This window comes from Ammospiza caudacuta, chromosome 26 (genome assembly GCF_027887145.1).
Source record: "Ammospiza caudacuta isolate bAmmCau1 chromosome 26, bAmmCau1.pri, whole genome shotgun sequence".
Lineage (NCBI taxonomy): Eukaryota > Metazoa > Chordata > Aves > Passeriformes > Passerellidae > Ammospiza > Ammospiza caudacuta.
The window spans coordinates 7,699,574-7,715,800 of NC_080618.1; the positions used below are offsets into that span (position 1 = coordinate 7,699,574).

The 16,227-nt window shown below is 65.8% G+C and overlaps 3 protein-coding genes across 4 annotated transcripts; 2 read left to right on the forward strand and 1 right to left on the reverse strand.

The window, feature by feature from the left end:
- The first annotated feature begins 2 nt into the window (after positions 1-2).
- On the forward strand, positions 3-2,244 carry LOC131568134 (saposin-C-like). Its single transcript, XM_058820043.1, has 5 exons — positions 3-703; positions 1,169-1,293; positions 1,370-1,480; positions 1,560-1,732; positions 2,150-2,244. Exons 1-4 carry the CDS (start codon positions 667-669, stop codon positions 1,725-1,727), a joined length of 441 nt encoding a protein of 146 aa, XP_058676026.1. The 5' UTR covers positions 3-666; the 3' UTR covers positions 1,728-1,732; positions 2,150-2,244.
- An 833-nt stretch (positions 2,245-3,077) lies between these two features.
- On the reverse strand, positions 3,078-8,517 carry GCK (glucokinase). Its single transcript, XM_058820042.1, has 10 exons — positions 8,473-8,517; positions 6,426-6,588; positions 6,166-6,320; positions 5,812-5,931; positions 5,628-5,723; positions 5,222-5,321; positions 4,508-4,691; positions 4,153-4,308; positions 3,318-3,551; positions 3,078-3,234 (listed from the first exon to the last, which is right to left on the reverse strand). The coding sequence occupies exons 1-10, from the start codon at positions 8,515-8,517 to the stop codon at positions 3,090-3,092; spliced, it is 1,398 nt and encodes a 465-aa protein (XP_058676025.1). The 3' UTR covers positions 3,078-3,089.
- Positions 8,518-9,982: 1,465 nt separating this feature from the next.
- On the forward strand, positions 9,983-15,128 carry YKT6 (YKT6 v-SNARE homolog). Of its 2 annotated transcripts, none has more exons than XM_058820241.1 (8): positions 9,983-10,102; positions 10,773-10,893; positions 12,773-12,855; positions 13,037-13,137; positions 13,500-13,604; positions 13,735-13,800; positions 14,131-14,232; positions 14,562-15,128. In XM_058820241.1, the coding sequence occupies exons 2-8, from the start codon at positions 10,790-10,792 to the stop codon at positions 14,595-14,597; spliced, it is 597 nt and encodes a 198-aa protein (XP_058676224.1). In that variant the 5' UTR covers positions 9,983-10,102; positions 10,773-10,789; the 3' UTR covers positions 14,598-15,128. The 2 variants fall into 2 exon arrangements, with proteins under 2 accessions (XP_058676224.1, XP_058676223.1); XM_058820240.1 differs by having other exon boundaries at positions 10,061-10,106; positions 14,562-15,127.
- Positions 15,129-16,227: the final 1,099 nt, after the last annotated feature.

Consider the following 16,227-nt stretch of genomic DNA (forward strand, 5'->3'; position numbering starts at 1 on the left):
GCCCTTGCGCTCCCAGGAGCCCGGAGGGGTCCCCGGAGGAGCCGGGACGGACCCTACGGTTGGGCCCCGGGGGTCCGGCCGGTCCCTCCCCGCCCCAGCTCTGGGGCAGCGGCCCTGAGGGGCGAGGTGGGGGGGGCCGAGCTCCCGGTGAGGCTGGAGGGGCTGGAGGTGCCGAGCTCCCCGTGTGCCCCCGGGTGAGACTGGGGGTGCCGAGCTCCCCGTGTGCCCCCGGGTGAGACTGGGGGTGCCGAGCTCCCCGTGTGCCCCCGGGTGAGACTGAGGGTGCCGAGCTCCCCGTGTGCCCCCGGGTGAGATGGGGGTGCCGAGCTCCCCGTGTGCCCCCGTTGCAGGGCTGGGGGTGCCGAGCTCCCCGTGTCTCCCCGGGTGAGACTGGGGGTGCCGAGCTCCCCGTGTGGCCCCGGGTGAGATTGGGGTGCCGAGCTCCCCGTGTGCCCCCCGAAGCCCTTCCCGCGGGGGTGGAGCTGTGAGGCAGGAAGGGCCCTGCGAGCAGCTGTGCACAGGTTTAAGGGGTTTTGGGGTTTGGGGTTTTGGGGTTTCGGTCCCCCACCTCCACAGCCCGCGGCCCCGCTATAAAAGGGGTCAGCACGCAGGCAGTCACCACGGCCACGCAGTGTCACCTGCTGTCACCGGCTCAGCGGGCTCACCATGGCTGCCACCCTCGTCCTGCTGCTGCTGCTGGGAGGTACTGGGACCCTCCCGCCTCCCCGGGGGGACGGACAGGACACATGGGGACAACGGGGATGGCAGCCTGTGTGACTGAGCTGGGGGGCTGGGGTCTGTGTGGGGAGCTGTGTGTGCCAGGGATGGGGTCTGTGCAGGGGCAGGCACTCAAGGGTGTGGGGAGGGTCTGCATGTGATGGGGATGGGGTCTGTGCAGGGACGGGCGCTCAGGGGTGTGGGGAGGAGGACAGGGGCACAGGCAGGAGGGATGGTGGGGTCTGATGGGAACAAGCACCTGGGGGTGGCAGGGATGGGGTCTGCCTGAGGACCCAGGGATGATGGGCACGGTGCCCATGCTGACACTGGCACCTGGGACAGTGGGAACAGGCAGGCAGGATAGTGGGGATGGGGCTGAGTACCTGGGGCTGGTGGTTTAGGGTCTCGGCACCCACCCTGCAGCCACGCTCACCGTCCTGTCCCCCTGCAGCAGCTCAGGCCGCGGACCCCCTGCCCTGCCAGGGTGACCCCATCTCCTGGTGCAGGGACACGGCCATGGCCAAGCGCTGTGGCTGGGAGCAGCAGTGCCAGCACCTCTGGGACAGCCTGGCCCTGGTGAGACCCCAGCCCCGAGCACTGCCAGGGCCACCCGGGGGTGCAGGCAGCCCTGAGGGTCTGTGTGTCCCCACAGGGGGACGTGGCTGACGGGGACAGCGTGGCAGAGGGCAGGAAGATGAAGTGCAGCCTGTGCACCAAGGTCCTGAAGAAGATGCAGGATCTGGCAGGTGACGACCCCGACGAGGTGAGGGGTGATGAGGGGCTGGGGGGCCGGGCTGGGGGCCCTGTCCCTGTGTCCCCCTGACCTGTGGTGGCTTTGGCAGTCGGCGGTGCAGGCAGCGCTGCAGAAGGGCTGCCGGGCGCTGGGCCGGAGGCTGGGCAAGCAGTGCCAGCAGCTGGTGAGCAAGTACCAGGAGCAGATCAGCGAGGGGCTGCAGAACGGGGACATGCCCAAGGACATCTGCACTGCCATTGGCCTCTGCCGCTCCTGAGCACGGTCAGTGCCCACCTGCATCCTGATCCTGCACCCCACATCCCCGTCCTACATCCTGCACCGTGTACTCTTCCCTGCATGGCAGTCCCACACCCCCTGTCCTGCACTGTGCCCTGCACCCTGTAACCTGGTCCTGAACCACATCCTGCACCCATATCCTGATCCTGCACCCCATGTCCCAGTCCTGCACTGTGTCCTGAGCCCTGCATCCTGCACCCCACATCCTGATCCCATATCCCCCCTCTGCATCCCTCACCCCACACCTGCTGGAAGGGTGGGAGTGTTTCAGAACCTTCCGTGCTGCACTCTGTAGGGTGGGGGTGAGCCAGGCCACCCCCAGTGCGCTGTGGAGCAGGGGGAGGGCTGGAGGAGCTGCTTCCACTGGCCCCTGACTCCCCCTGCTCTTTCCTTTCTCCACAGGCGCAGCCCCGAGTGCCCCCAAACCCGATGCCCCTCAGCCCTGATGGCCCCACAGCCCAGCCATCCCCCTCCCCACAATAAACTCCCTCCTCTGGCTCCAGGGTCTCGTTTGTCTGCCCTGGGGGGGACATGGTGACAAGGGTGAATGGCACCAGGCACTGGCAGGGGACAGCCTGCCCCCAGCAGGGCCAAGGTGACACCGGAGGTGCCAGCAGTAGGGTGGGGATGTGTCCCCTGCGGGTTCCCTTCACACACCCGGGTGGTGCTGGCTGTCACTGTCCCCTCCCTGTGCACCCCATGCCTGGCACTACATCTGTCCCTGCACTCGCCACTGTCATTTGTCACCCGCTTGTCACCGGTGCTGCCATGGGCTTGGGATCCTCCTCGCTGTCCCAGCTGAGCACGGGGCATCCCTGCTTCAGCCCCAGGCAATCAGAGCACAGGGAATCCCACACCCGGTTCTTTTTCTTTAATTCCAGCCAATTGGAGTGCAGGGAATCTCTTCTGTTTGACCCCCTCCATCTGGCCCATTTCTGGTGCACTCTGGTCACCCTCTGCACCCCAGGGATCACTGGTGGGGAGCTCCTCTACCCTGACATCCCCCCCCAAAGTACCCCCAGAGAGCCCCTCATCTCTAGGCCACCCCCCTGGGGGGGCTTTCTCCCAGCAAAGGGGCTGGGGTGCGCTGGAGCCCCCCTTGCTGCAGCTGTGTGAGGATGGGGGAGGGAGGTGAGGGCACGGGAAGCTCCGTGGCCACCCCATAGATGTGGGGCAGCCCCATGGGGGTCTCTCTGCCAGCACGGGAAGAGAGCAGCACTGGCCAGAGCGGCCCCAGAGAAGTCCACACACACCCCGTTTATTGGGGGCCGGAGCCGCCTCCTCCCCGCGTCCGTGTCAGCTCCCAGAGGAGCGCCGGCCCCGCCGTCCCCCCGAGTCCAGCTCACTGCCCCATCATGCAGGCCATCTTGCAGGCCACGGCCGAGATGAGGGCGGCCCCGCGCCCGCTGCCTTCCTCGGACTGGATGAAGGTGATGTCGCAGCCGGGCGTCAGCTGCCGCACCGTGGCGTGGAAGTGGTCCTTGAAGCTGGGGAGGGGAATGCGGGGTCACCGGTGGGGTCAGGGCTTGGGGGATGAAGGGAGGGACGGGGGCGTCGCCGGGGTCCCCACCTGGGATGGAGCTTGTAGACGGAGCCGTCGACGCCGACGGTGATCTTGAGGGTGTCCTGGCTGCGGCTCTCGCGCATGCGGTTGATGACGCCGGCCAGCCCGGCCGAGCACATCTGGGCGGCGCGCGTGGACACGCTCTCGCACACGCGCCGCACGATCTCGCAGTCCGTCCGCGACGGCAGCAGCTCGAAGGCTGACAGGATGTTGTAGATCTGCTTGCGGTCGTCGGAGTCGCTGGGGTAGGGGAGGAAAGGGGGTCAGCAATGGCTGAAGGGTGGGGAGCCTGGGGAGGCAGCTGCAGAGGGATGGGGCAGTGAGGGGATGGGGGAGCCTCACACGGGACAGTGTATGGGGTCCGAGGATGGGGAACCCCAACTGGGCCAGTCAGAGCGGGTTGGTGTGGGGTGATGGCATGGGGGACTCCAACATGGGGCTGCTGTGGGGTGATGGGACAGAGGGACCTGGAAGTGGGCCCCCCGTATGTGGGGTGATGGGATATGGGGACCCCAATATGGGACAGAGCAGGCACGTACGGAACGATGGGATCATGATGGGCCCATGACAGGGGACACTGGTTTGGGTGGCAGAACACAGGGACTGGACAGTCAGAGTAGGCTGGTGTGGAGTAACAGGATAAAGGAGCCCAAAATGAGGCAGTGAAAGCAGACTGGGATGGGATGATGGATCGATCCCCTGTGGGACAGCCCAGCACAGAGCGAGAGCACAGACTCCTCAGTGTGCCTGGAGCAGTGCAGAGTCAGAGCACAAGCCTCCCAGTGCCTCCCAGTGCTGTGCAGCCTGGCAGGCAGTTTGGGGGTGACCCCCAGCCCTGTACCTCTCAATCTGGGACATGAAGCGGGTCTCAAAGGTCCCACGAGTCTTGAGCTTCTCAGAGGCCTCCCCGTTGAAGAGCAGGTTCTCATCCACCAGCTTCAGCAGCACCAGCCGCACGATCTCTCCCATGTACTTCCCCCCGATGATCTTCTCGTACCTGGGGGGGGGGGGGCACAGGCCAGGGGGCGGCATCAGAGCTGGGATTTGAGGGCTCACCTCCCAGAGCAGCCCCTCTTTCCTCCCCCCTCCCTGCTGGACGTGTTCATGGCCCAGGGCGGAGGGTGCCCTGCCGGGGCTGAGCCCGGCGCGGGGACGGGAGGGACGCCCAGAGGAACTGGATCTCTCCTATTCCTTACAGTTGCTGACCGGGGTTAAGGGAGGTCTCGTCCACCACGCGGTCGTACTCCAGCAGGAACTCGTCCAGCTCCCCGGAGGCTCCAAAGGCCCCCCACTCGGTGTTCACACACATGCGCCCCTCGTCGCCCTCCACCAGCTCCACGTTGTGCATCTCCTCCATGTAGCAGGCGTTGCAGCCCGTCCCTGCCAGGAACTGGGCATGGGTCTGGGCAGGGGGGCAGCACTGGCACCCCCCACCACAGCCCCCCATCCCAGCTGGGATAAAACTGGGACGGTGCTGTGCAGCAGTGGGGAAGAACTGGGGGGTCCAGACGTGCCAGGGCAGGGGTTGGGACCCATATGGAGCCTGAGGGATGTTCCTCAGCCTGGTGACTGGCACCATGGTATAAAACTGCTTCAAAGGTGGCTCCAGGACATGGGGAAGAGGTTTCAGACTAAAAGAGGGGAGATTTAGATTGGATACCAGGAAGAAATCCTTCCCTGTGAGGATGGTAGGGACTAACACAGACCAGAGTCTGGGGCCAGGGCAGCCCCTTGGGGACCAGCCCTGTTATGATGACCACTCCCTTTCTCCTCCCAAAGTCAGCAGGGAGCCACTGCCACCCCCATGTCATTGCTGTGTCCCCCCAGAAGGACGGGGCAGCAGCAGGGCAGCGGGCCTGTGGACAGCTCCCTGTGCCCAGCCATGTGTCCCTGTAGAAGGGGCATCTTACCCACAATCATCCCAACCTCGCACCGGTGATCTTCGTAGTAGCAGGAGATCATCGTGGCCACCGTGTCGTTCACCATCGCCACCACGTCCATCTCAAAGTCCTGGGGACAGGGATGAGTGTGGGCTCCTGGGGGGCCAGGCTGTCCCCAGACAGGTGGGTTTGGGGTGCATGGTCCCCAAGGGTGAGGGCCTGGGCACGTGTCATGCACACGTGTGTGCACACACATGGAACAGCCCTGCCTAGAGACACACAGGGCTCCAGCAGCCACATCTGGGGACAGCCGAGCTCCCGTGGTTCCTTCCTGGGGACACAGCAGGCTGCAGTGGCCCTGTGGCAGGCAGAGGCAGGCTGCAGTGAGCCTGGCAGGGACAGCAGGGGAGGTGCCAGCACAGGGGGATCCTCTCACCCCTCGCCGTTTGATGGCGTCCCTCAGCAGCCCCACCACGTTGTTCCCTTCCGCGCCCGAGGCTTTGAAGCCCTTGGTCCAGTTCAGGAGGATGCCCTGCAATGGGGGTCAGACCGAAATGGGGCTGTGCTTTAGGTGAGCTTGGGGACCCCCAAGCCCTGGTGCTGCCCGGACACCCCCTCACCTTGTCGATGTCCTCGTGCCGCACAGGGAAGGAGAAGGTGAAGCCCAAGGGCAGCTTTTTGTGCTTCATCTGGTGCTTGTCCAGGAAATCAGAGATGCACTCAGAGATGTAGTCGAAGAGCTGGAAGACAGGAGGTCCAGGCTTTCTCGAGGGATGTCCCCACCCTCCCACTGCCCTTGGACAGATGCTGTCCCCCACCACGGGTTCCCCAGGCTGCAGGGACGGGGGTGTCCCCTCAGGTGTTCCCTCTGAAACACACACAACAAAAGGGACTGGGATGGGATGGGATGGGATGGGATGGGATGGGATGGGATGGGATGGGATGGGATGGGACACCCCGTGTGCTCCACTGACCATCTCAGCCGTCCCAGTCATGGCATCCTCCGGGATGGAGTACATCTGGTGCTTCGTCTTCACCTTCCACTGCCCCTCCTCCCCCTCGCCCACCTTCACCAGCATCACACGGAAGTTGGTGCCGCCCAGGTCCAGAGACAGGAAATCTCCCACCTCTGCAGAGCCAGGAAGAGGGAGACAAGGTGACGGGCTCTTGGTAGGCTCAGCCTTGCACGCGGAGCTGCAAGGGTGGCACACAAGGGGCTGGAGTGGCACCGTACCAGAGCCCTCGGGGGTGGAGCGCACGTAGGTGGGCAGCATTTTCACAGAGGCTTCCTCGTGCGTCTCCAGCTTGAGCCCTCGGTCCATCTCCTTCTGCATGCGGTACATCACCTTCTTCAGGTCCTCCTCCTTCAGACGGAACTCCGACAGGATCTGCTCCACCTGCACACAGCACAGCGTCAGACAGGGACCAGGGATCTGGCATGCAAGGTGCCTGAGCTGCAAGAATTCCAGGAAACTCCAAGTTTCCCTTCCCCCAGCCCTGTTTTCACATGGCCACCCTGAAATGACGTATCCTGTCGCTCTGCTATTCTCCCACTGAGCAGGGAATCCATAGAACCGTCATGAGGCACCAAGGCCCCTTCCGGTGCTGCCTGCAGGACGCCACGGTCAGCTCTGGTGTCCAGGCTTGGCACTGGGCTGCTGCCATCCCTGTCACCCAGCTGAATTGTTTGGGTGGCTGTGCACCATTCCAGCAGTGACCTGGGACCTCCCATCCTGATGAATCCCAGAGTCACTCCCGCAAGCAGCGCTCCTGGCCACGCCCTTGAGGAACACAGCATCTCCCACCAAGGACGTGGGATTATTTTATGGTGAAGATGGTGGTGTGTCCCCCTTGCTCCCCTGGGAGCATCCCTCTCCCTGTACCCCACCGGGAATCGTGGGCACCCACCAAACGTGGGGCTAAAATGGGGCAGAGGGCAGGCAGGCAGGAATGCTCCTGGGGATTGCTGCCTTGTCTCGCTGCCAGGGAGAGCCGCAGGGCCCACTCCAGGGAAGCACCTGGCAAGCAGGATCCGTGTTTATCCTGTCCGTAGCAACCCAGGGCTCGGCGCAGCCTCCATTAGGCGGCAGGGCTGGGGCCAGGTGCCCCGGCTGTCAGATGGAGCGGGGCCGGCGCTCCCTCCCGGCCAGCTGCAGCCGGCAGCATTAGGGCTCATTAGTCACTGCCTCTTCCCGGCACACAGGTGTTTGCCTCGAGGCTGCTGCTGTTTCCCGACAGGTTTTGGGGTAGGGGGCTCAGGAAAGCGTTTGGAGCGTCCCAGCTCTGGGGGCGCCCCTTGCCGTGGCTCAATCCAGCTGCCCTGGCACATCACCCGGCCCCCAGTGCCGTGGCTGCAGCACGGAGCCCCCGGAATGGGGCTGGGCACCCACGGCGGGGAGATTTGCCCTGGTCCTGAGGGTGATTGGCCAGAACGATTGGAAAAATCCTGCCAGGAAAGCTGGAGCTGGATCCGATCAGCCCTCCTGGGCTGTTGGCTGCAGGTATTCAGTACCAATCCATCCGGTGGCACCACTTGGAATGGGAATCCCCAATCTGCCATGGCTGGAGGGTCCCTGTCCCAAGGCTGGCACCTGGGAGTCCCAGTTTTATTTCTCCAGTGTTTTACCCATCTCAGCACCACATTTCCCTGCTCATCTCTCCCCTCGCCTTGAAAACCACGGGTTTGGTCCTTCCCTGGCAGGATTTGGCTCTTCCCACATGACGTTATCTGGCTCTCAGCTTCCCATGGAAATGGTGTGCTCCAACACATCCCACCAAAGGGATGGAGCTGGGAACCTGTGGCTGCTGGCTGCAGTGGCCAGTGACACCCATCTCTGCTGGTCCAGCATGTGATGAGTCCCCTCAGTGTTCCCTTGGTGTCCCCTGAGCTCAATCCATCTGGGAGAGGATGCTTCCCACAAACAGCTGGTTCTTGGCCGGCATGAGCCCCAACCGTGCTGGGTGCCACAGTGACAACAATGACAGCCAGCTGAAGGAGGTGACAGGCCCCATCCCATCCTGGGGATGTTGGGAGGGTGGGAGAATCCCAGCCCAGCAGAATGTCCCACAAACGCTCCCAGCTCCATCAGGAGCCCTCTGTGCTGTAGGGCCTGTGCTGTTCTGGGGGTGACCTCAGGGATGGGGCTGCCCTGGTGCCCTCCCCAGCAGCCATCCTCCTCTGGGCTGGAGCCTTGGGAGCTGCTGGGAGCACCAGGGGAGGCTGGAGCCCGGCGAGGCTCCGCACTCCTCCCGTCACCGCCCGGGCCCCCGCAGCGCCTCACCTTCTCCTTCCTGCTGCTCTCCATCCTGGCTCGGTGATCCAGCATGGGGGCAGGCGCGGGCTGGGGCGGGCTGCGGGCCGAGCCGTGCCCCCCTCGGCCGCTGTGTCCCCACCGTGGTGCCGGGCCCGGGGCAGCGCCCTGCCCTGGCCTGGAGCGCGTCCGCCGGGCCCCGCGCTGCTCCGTGCCGCGTCCCTCGCTCCGTCCCTCGCGGATGCTCCACTTTCGCTGCCTTATCTCATCCGAGGGCCCGAGCGGCCCCGGCGAGGCGGTCCCGGCCCCGATCCCGGTCCCGGTCCCGGTCCCGGCCCTCAGGCGGAGCGGCAGCGAGCGGGCCCCGGGGCCGCGGCGGGGTCAGCCCTGCGGCCCCACATGCTCTGCTCGGCTCCGCTCACGCTCTCCGGGGCTGCCTCGGTGACTGCGGCCTGCCTGGGGGTCCCAGCCCGGCGCGGGGGGCTCCGGCAGCCCTGGGGACCCCTGGTGTGCTGGCCGGGCTCGGCCGGGACCCTCCCCGCCGCACCCCGCCCCGGGTCAGCCGTGTCCCCGTTGCCGTGCCAACGGCTCGATGGTGGCGGCAGGCACTCCAGCGGCCGGCTTGGCAACCGCGCTCCCATGGAGACCGGGCACGGCCGGGGGCGAGGGCGGCGGGAGCGCTGCGGGCCCCGGCCCGGGACGGCACCGCACCCCCGAACCGGCACCGCGGGGATCCGGGATGGTGCCGGTGTGGGCACGGGGATGGGGCACCCCGGCACCCCCGCAGCACGTCATGCTCCCGGTGTGGCGGAAAGAGGGGAGGTCCGAGTGGGATGAGGGGCACCCCGGGGATGGGTGACCCCGAAAGCTCCGGCGCTGCTCTGGGACACCCCGGGAGGCCCGGACTGTGACAGCCCTGGGCGCTCCGGGCGGACACAGAGTTTTGGGTGTCGGGGCAGGGCCTGGGGGATGCAGGGTCACCGCACAGCACCCCCTGCCCCTCCGGGGTCACAGGAGGGCCCTGGCAGCCCTGCCCCTGTGTCACCAACCACGAGGGCTCCCCACACCTCTGAGGGGTCCCAAACCCGCGGGGGGGCTCAGCTCCTACATCCCCACCATGGAGGGAACCCCACCCCGGAACAGAACCGCCCCGTGGAAGGGTCCCCACTCCCCAGGGCGGCCCCCAGCACCCGGGGAAGGCCGTTCCCGCTTCTCAGAGACGGTCACCACACTGCGGGGACAGGGCGCCACATAGGGGACCCCCGCCCCACACCGGGACCCCCGCCCCACAGAGAGACCCCGCCCCACTGAGCCGAACAGGCCCCGCCCCAGGGAGAGACCACGCCCCACAGAAAGACCCCGCCCCACGGAGCCGGGCAGGCCCCGCCCCGCGGCTCCGCGGGGCACAGCGCCCCCTGCTGTCCGCCTGGAGGAACGAGCGCCGCTCCTCGGGAGGCGCTGATTGGTCGTCCGGCTGACGCCGGAATGCGGGGAGGCGGGCGCTGATTGGCCAGAAGGTTGAGGGGGCGGAGCGATCTTGGCGCGTGCGCGGGACGGGAGGCGTCCCGTGGCAGCGCCGGCACTTCCGGCCGCCGTGTTCCACTTCCGGGTCGCGCCCATCGCCGCCCGGCCGCCGCCCGCGCTGAGCCGCGACCGCCGCGTCGGTACCGGGGGATCCCGGGGGGTACCGGGGGGATCCCGGGTGTGCGGGCCCGGCTGGGCTGCCCGGGGGCCCAGGGCTGCAGGGGTAGTGCTGGGAGTGCCGCGGTACACTGGGTGGAGGGGCTGGGGTGTAGCGGGGGTTATACTGGTGAGTTGTACTGGGTTATACGGGGCTGTGCTGGGCTGGGTGCTGGGTTGCGCTGGGCTCGGCTGTACTGCGTTATTTTCGTCTGTACTGGGTCATATTAGGATGAGATTTATTGGGGTATTCTGGGTTATACTGGGGTAGATTATATTGGGTTATACTGCGTTATACCGACATGGGTTATATTGGGGTGGGTTATACTGGGTTATACTGGGGTGGTTTTTACTGGGCTGCACTGGGCTGGGTCCTGGCTTATGTTGGGCTGGGTTATACTGGGTTTTACTGGGCTGTGCTGGGGTGGGTTGTACTGGGTTGTACCGGGCTGGGTGCTGGGTTATGCTGGGCCAGGTGAGGACTGGGCTGGGCAGGGGTCAGGGTGAGGAGCCAGGGGGGCTCCGGGGGTGGGGGGCTCAGCTGCCTGGGCTGGCAGGAGGGTCCGGGGGAGCCCCAGGGGGGTTTCAGGAGGGTCTGGGGGAGCCCTGGCCCCCTGAGGACCCCAGCCCAGCCCCTGCTCTCCCCCCAGGCCCCCGAGCCGCCGCCATGAGGCTCTACAGCCTAAGTGTCCTTTACAAGGGTGACCCCAAAGTGCACTTGCTCAAAGCTGCCTACGACGTGTCCACCTTCAACTTCTTCCAGAGGTCCAGGTGGGGCTGGGCAGCTCGGCCTGGGGGGCTGCTGCTGCTGGGGGCTGCTTCGGGAGCACCTCGGGCAGGGGGGCACAGCTCTGGGGGTTTCTGCCCCACTGGGGCTGCAGTGGCAGCAGGGAGAGGCTTTTCCTGGGGAAAATACCCCAGAACTGTGACCCCACAGATCCCCAGGGCAGCCCGGGGGTGAAATCGGGGCTCAGGGAGTGCCCTGGGAGGGGGCTCATGGGGGTCAGGGGGCTGCAGCAGCCCCTGGAGCTGTGGGACAGAGCAGGAACATGCTGTGGAGCACACGGAGCAGTTGGGAAATCCCTCAGGGACCCAAAGTCTCCGTGCCAGGGTTTTGTGGAGCCCCAGGCGCGCTGGGTTCTGTGACTGCAGGGGAAAAGGGGAAAGGTGAAGCAGGACTGTCTGAAAAAGCTCTTCCTTAGCCAGATGTGCAGCAGTGCCAGCTCAGTCCCAACACAGCTGCAGCTCTGGTTTCCCAAATCCCCAGAAATTCCATGTGGGGTCCCCCCAGCAGGCTGTGTCTGTGCCCTGGGAAAACTCTGGGGTTTTGGGGAGGGGGTCTGTGCCTGCCAGCTGCTCCCAGGGTTTGGTGCTTGGCCCAGGTGTGATGGCTCAGGTGTGTTTATGTGGGCTGTGGAGAGCTGCATGTGGGGTGAGCAGGGCTGTGGAACCTGCTGGGCAGGAGCTCCTGCCAAGGAGCTGGGCAGGGTCAGAGGAAGGTGCTGAGTGGCCACTTCCTTCTGGAGCACTGGGAATAAACCCAGATTTCCCAGTGGGAATCAGCCCTGGTATCCAGCTGGCTCCTGGCTGAGTGTGTGAAACCTCCATGGTGTGAGTGACACCCTGGGGCCACGGGGGCTGGGGCTGGCAGCAGGACCCTCCTCGTGGGGAGAGGAGTCTGTGCTCCCCCTCTGATGGAGCAGGGATGGTCAGGGGTCCTTGGGCTGGATCCGGATGCTCAGGGTGTTCAGAAATCTTTGGGCTGCTTCAAGATGTTCAGGGATTCCTGGCGGGGCTGGATCAGGATGTTCAGGATGCTCAGGGTGTTCAGGAATCCTCGGGCTGGGCTTTCCCTGCCCTGCAGGGTCTCTGTGGAGCTGGTGTCCAGGCTGGGAGCAGTGCAGCCCCCTCGGGGATGGAAACTGGGAGGCCATTTCCCCTCTGGAGCTGCTCCCAGCAGTGGGGGCTGTCAGAGAACCAGTCAGCCCCACCAGTCTGTGCCCAGTGACATTCCCCTGGCACCTCCAAGCAGGAGCTGTCCCACTCGTGGTGTCTGGTGAGCTCTGTGCCCCATCCCTGGTAAAAGTCCCTTCCTGGGGTGGCTCATCCCAGCCTGCCAGCACGGGCTGTCCTGCAAACAGCTTCATTTGGCTCCTGCTCATTAATTCTGGCCTCCTTTCCTTCTGTGGGGTGCTGAGGGCTCACTGAGGAGCCTGCTGGACAGGCCTGGGCCTGGGCTCTGGAATGTGCTCCAAATTAGAGCAAGCCTGGCTTGGGGCTGCTCCTGAGCTTTGACTCACAGCGTGCCCGGGGGCTCCAACCCAAATAACTCCATCCAACCCAAATAATTCCAACCAACCCAAACAATCCACTCCCTCTAACCCAAATCACTCCACGATGCAGCTGCTCAGCAGGTGCTGGCCAGGCAGGGCTGGGTTCAGTGGTGGCTTTGCTCTCTAAACCCCCCAAAAGCAGGTTCAGCCCAGGACAGAGGCCGTCCCTGCGCCTGGGGGTGCCCTTGGGGGTTGGCACTGCTCGGGGGGCAGGGGCAGGGTTTGATACCCAGCACGGCGGGGGCTGTGGCACAGCTGTGTCCCCAGCAGTGTCCCCAGGGTGTCCCCAGTGTCCCCAGCCCTGCCTGTGCCCACAGCGTGCAGGAGTTCATGACCTTCACGAGCCAGCTGATCGCGGAGCGCTCGGCGCTGGGCAGCAGGGCCTCTGTCAAGGAGCAAGGTGAGAGCTGCCCCTGGCCCACCCTGGGGAAATGCACCCCAAAAGAGAGCCTGGGGAGGGGGCAGCACTGCTGGGAGCTGCAACAGAGCCGGGGGCGCTGCTGCCTCCCTGACAGGAGCTTCCTTGGGTGCTGGGAGGGTTTGGGGTGCTGCTGCCTCCCTGACAGGAGCTTCTTTGGCAGAGTACCTGTGCCACGTGTACGTGAGGAGCGACGGGCTGGCTGGAGTGGTGATTGCAGACAATGAGTATCCCCAGAGGGTTTGCTTCACCTTGCTGGACAAGGTGAGGGCTCCTCCAGCCCCCCTGCCCTGGCACACCTTTTGGGCACTCGGGGCTGGCCATCTCAGCCTGGGCATCATTGGCCAAGACTGTTCACATCTCCTGCTGGGGCTCCAGCCCCTTCGCCAGCTCTGTCCCTGTCTCTGGACACACTCCAGCCCCATCTCTGAAGTGTTCAAGGCCAGTTGGGGCAGAGCTTGGAACAGCCTGGTCTGGTGGGAGGTGTTCCTGCGATGGCAGGGCTGTGGATGACTGTGCGGTCCCTTCCCAAAAATCTTCAGATCTCCTATTTTGATGAGCAAAGCCCTTCCAGCCACTGTGGCCCTGCAGCTGTGGCTCCTCACTGCTGCTTCTTCACCTGGCAGGTGCTGGAGGAGTTCTCCAGGGAGGTCAGCAAGATGGACTGGCCCTCAGGGTCACCTGCCACCATCAGCTACTCTGCCTTGGATGGATACCTCAGCAAATACCAGGTACAGAGGGCTCCCTGGAAAATGGCAGGGCAGGTGTGTGGGCAGCTCTGGCACCTGCTGGGACCCCCCGGTGTCCCTGTGGTGGTGCCAGCCCCAGCACCATCACCCTCACGCTGCTGTTTGTCCCCAGAACCCCCGCGATGCTGACCCCATGACCCGAGTGCAGGCCGAGCTGGACGAGACCAAAATCATCCTGGTGAGGCTGCAGGGCTGGGGCTGCTGCCTGCCCGGGCCTGGGGCACCTTTGGGGCAGGGTGGGGTCCCCCAGCCATCCCCAGACACCTCCCTGGGGCGGGAGCTCCCTTTGCTCTTCCCCTTTGCCTTCCCCCCTTTTCCTCCTGGGGCTTTTCCCGGCTGGCAGGACGCAGGCTCTGCCCCCTGCTCCTCATGCCCGTCTCACCTCCTCTCTGTCCCATCTCCCCTGGGGCTGCGGGGCCGGCGGGGCTCTGGGAGGGTGGCTGGGGGTGCTGTGACCCCCCCCGGTGCTGCAGGGGCGTCTGGGGCTCAGCACTCCTTTCCCTGGCAGCACAACACCATGGAGTCCCTGCTGGAGCGTGGCGAGAAGCTGGACGACCTGGTCTCCAAGTCGGAGGTGCTGGGGGCACAGTCCAAAGCCTTCTACAAAACGGTGGGTGTGGAGGGAGACCCCTCCCCAAGGGGGCTGGGAGAGTGGGGGTCATCCTTGGGGGGCACAGCTCGGGGGGCCAGACAGGGATCCCCCCCTGGTGCTGCAGGCTCTGGGCCTGGGGGGAGCCTGGGTGCCCCAGCCCCAGAGCCCCCAGCCCCAATTGCAGCTGCAGAGCCCCCAGCCCCTCCCGGGGGTGTCCTGCACCCTGCCCAGCTCCTGGCACCAGCTCTGGCCGTGTGCCCTGTGCTTGGTCCTGCCCTGGCAGGAGGGGCTGTGTGGGACCCCCCGAGCCCCGGGGGGGTCACAGATGCTTTTCCTTCTCTCGCCAGGCCCGCAAGCAGAATTCCTGCTGTGCAATCATGTGACGTGCAGCCCGGGCTCTCCAGCTCCGGACCAGCAGCCCTGCACCCCCCTCCAGAGCCCCCCCAGGGCTGTTCCTGGGGCTGGGCCGGGGGTCCCCAGCCCCCTGGGCTGATGTGACTGTTGTCCACCTTGAGGGGACACCAAGGCTGGCACCGGGCCGGCACCGGGGGGTCACACCAAGGCCCCCACCCTCGCTGTCCTGGGGCAGCTGGGACCAGGGGGCGCCCGGCCACGCACTGCCCTGCCTCCATAGCCCCCCGGGCCTGCAGGAGCCCCCCAGTGCTGGCCGGGGGGCTGGGGGGGCAGGCAGAGCCCTGCTGCCAGCCCAGGCAGCTTTTATGTATTTGTGTCCTGAGGGTGAGCTGGGGGTGGGATGGGGGGCAAGGGAGGAGGATTTTGGGTGGGGGGCAGCTGCTCCCCACGCTCTGAGCCCGGAGCTGTGTCCTGGTGCTGGGGAGGGGGGAATTCAACCCCTGCACCTCAGGGCCCCTGCCCTGCTCCCACAGCCGGGGCCCGGCAGCCCTCGCTGCCTCCTCTTCCTCCCGGCAGGAAGGGGAAGGTGAAGGTGGGGCTTGGGCTGTACCTAGGGTTGTGTCTGTGCCCCGGCTGCAGGCCGGGGGATAAAGTGTCTTTGGCAGTTGTTGCTGTTCCTCTCTGCGGCGTCCTGGGCACCCTGGCAGGGGTGGATGCACCTGGCCTTCCCTCTCCACCCCTCACTTCAATGATCATCGGTTTTTCCTCATAATTTATTTGCAGTTTTCCCGAGACAAAAACGAAATCAGTCATCTTTTACACTTACAAGGCTCAGAAAGAAAAGACGAAGGGGATTTTTTTGGGGGGAGGGGCATGGGGGGGATATGCTGGGGAGGGGGAGACAGAAAAAGAATGAGAGAAAAGGGGAGGAAGGAGAAAAATTTGGCAACGATCCACCAGCATTCATGGGACAGGAACAGCTCAGCTCCTCAACATACAGCGTTAGCGCCCGAGGGTTGCTCCCGCGCAAAGGGCATGCAGAGAAATCATCAGAATAATTAAAAAATAATGAATATCCCCCGCCCGCCCGCCCCGCCCCCTGCCCCCAGCCAAACCAGCCCTCAGCGTGGTGGGGATGCCCTGGGGGACGTGGGGAGCGCCCGGCGTGGATGGCCGGGGGGCTGCGGGGCCGGGACCCCCGGGCGCGGGCCGTGGGAGGGGGTGCAGGGTGCGCCCCCGTGCTGGGCGCCCGGCGGAGCAGCCTGTGCCCCCTAAGAGACCCATTCTCTTAGTCTAAAGTGCTTTCGATGCTGCGTCAGTGCTGGCTGGATCGTCCTGAGCCCCCCGCCCCACCCCGCACCCCAGCTGCCCTCTGCCCCCCGAGCGGCGCCCCCAGCCCCTGCCCGCGCCCCGGGCTGGCGCTGCGGCGGGGCTGCTGGGGCGGGAGCAGCGGGCCGGGGGCTCGGGGGGCCCTGCGGGAGCCTCCCCAGGGCAGCCCCCGCTCCCCGCGCAGCAGCAGCAGCAGCAGCAGCAGCGCCCGGGGTCGGCTCGGGCCCACGGGCGGCGCTCCCGGGGCGGGCACCGCGCCGGGCTGCAGGGGAGAGAGGCTCTGCGCGTCCCCCCCCCCCTCACTCACCCCCCGGCGGCCCCCCGGTGCTG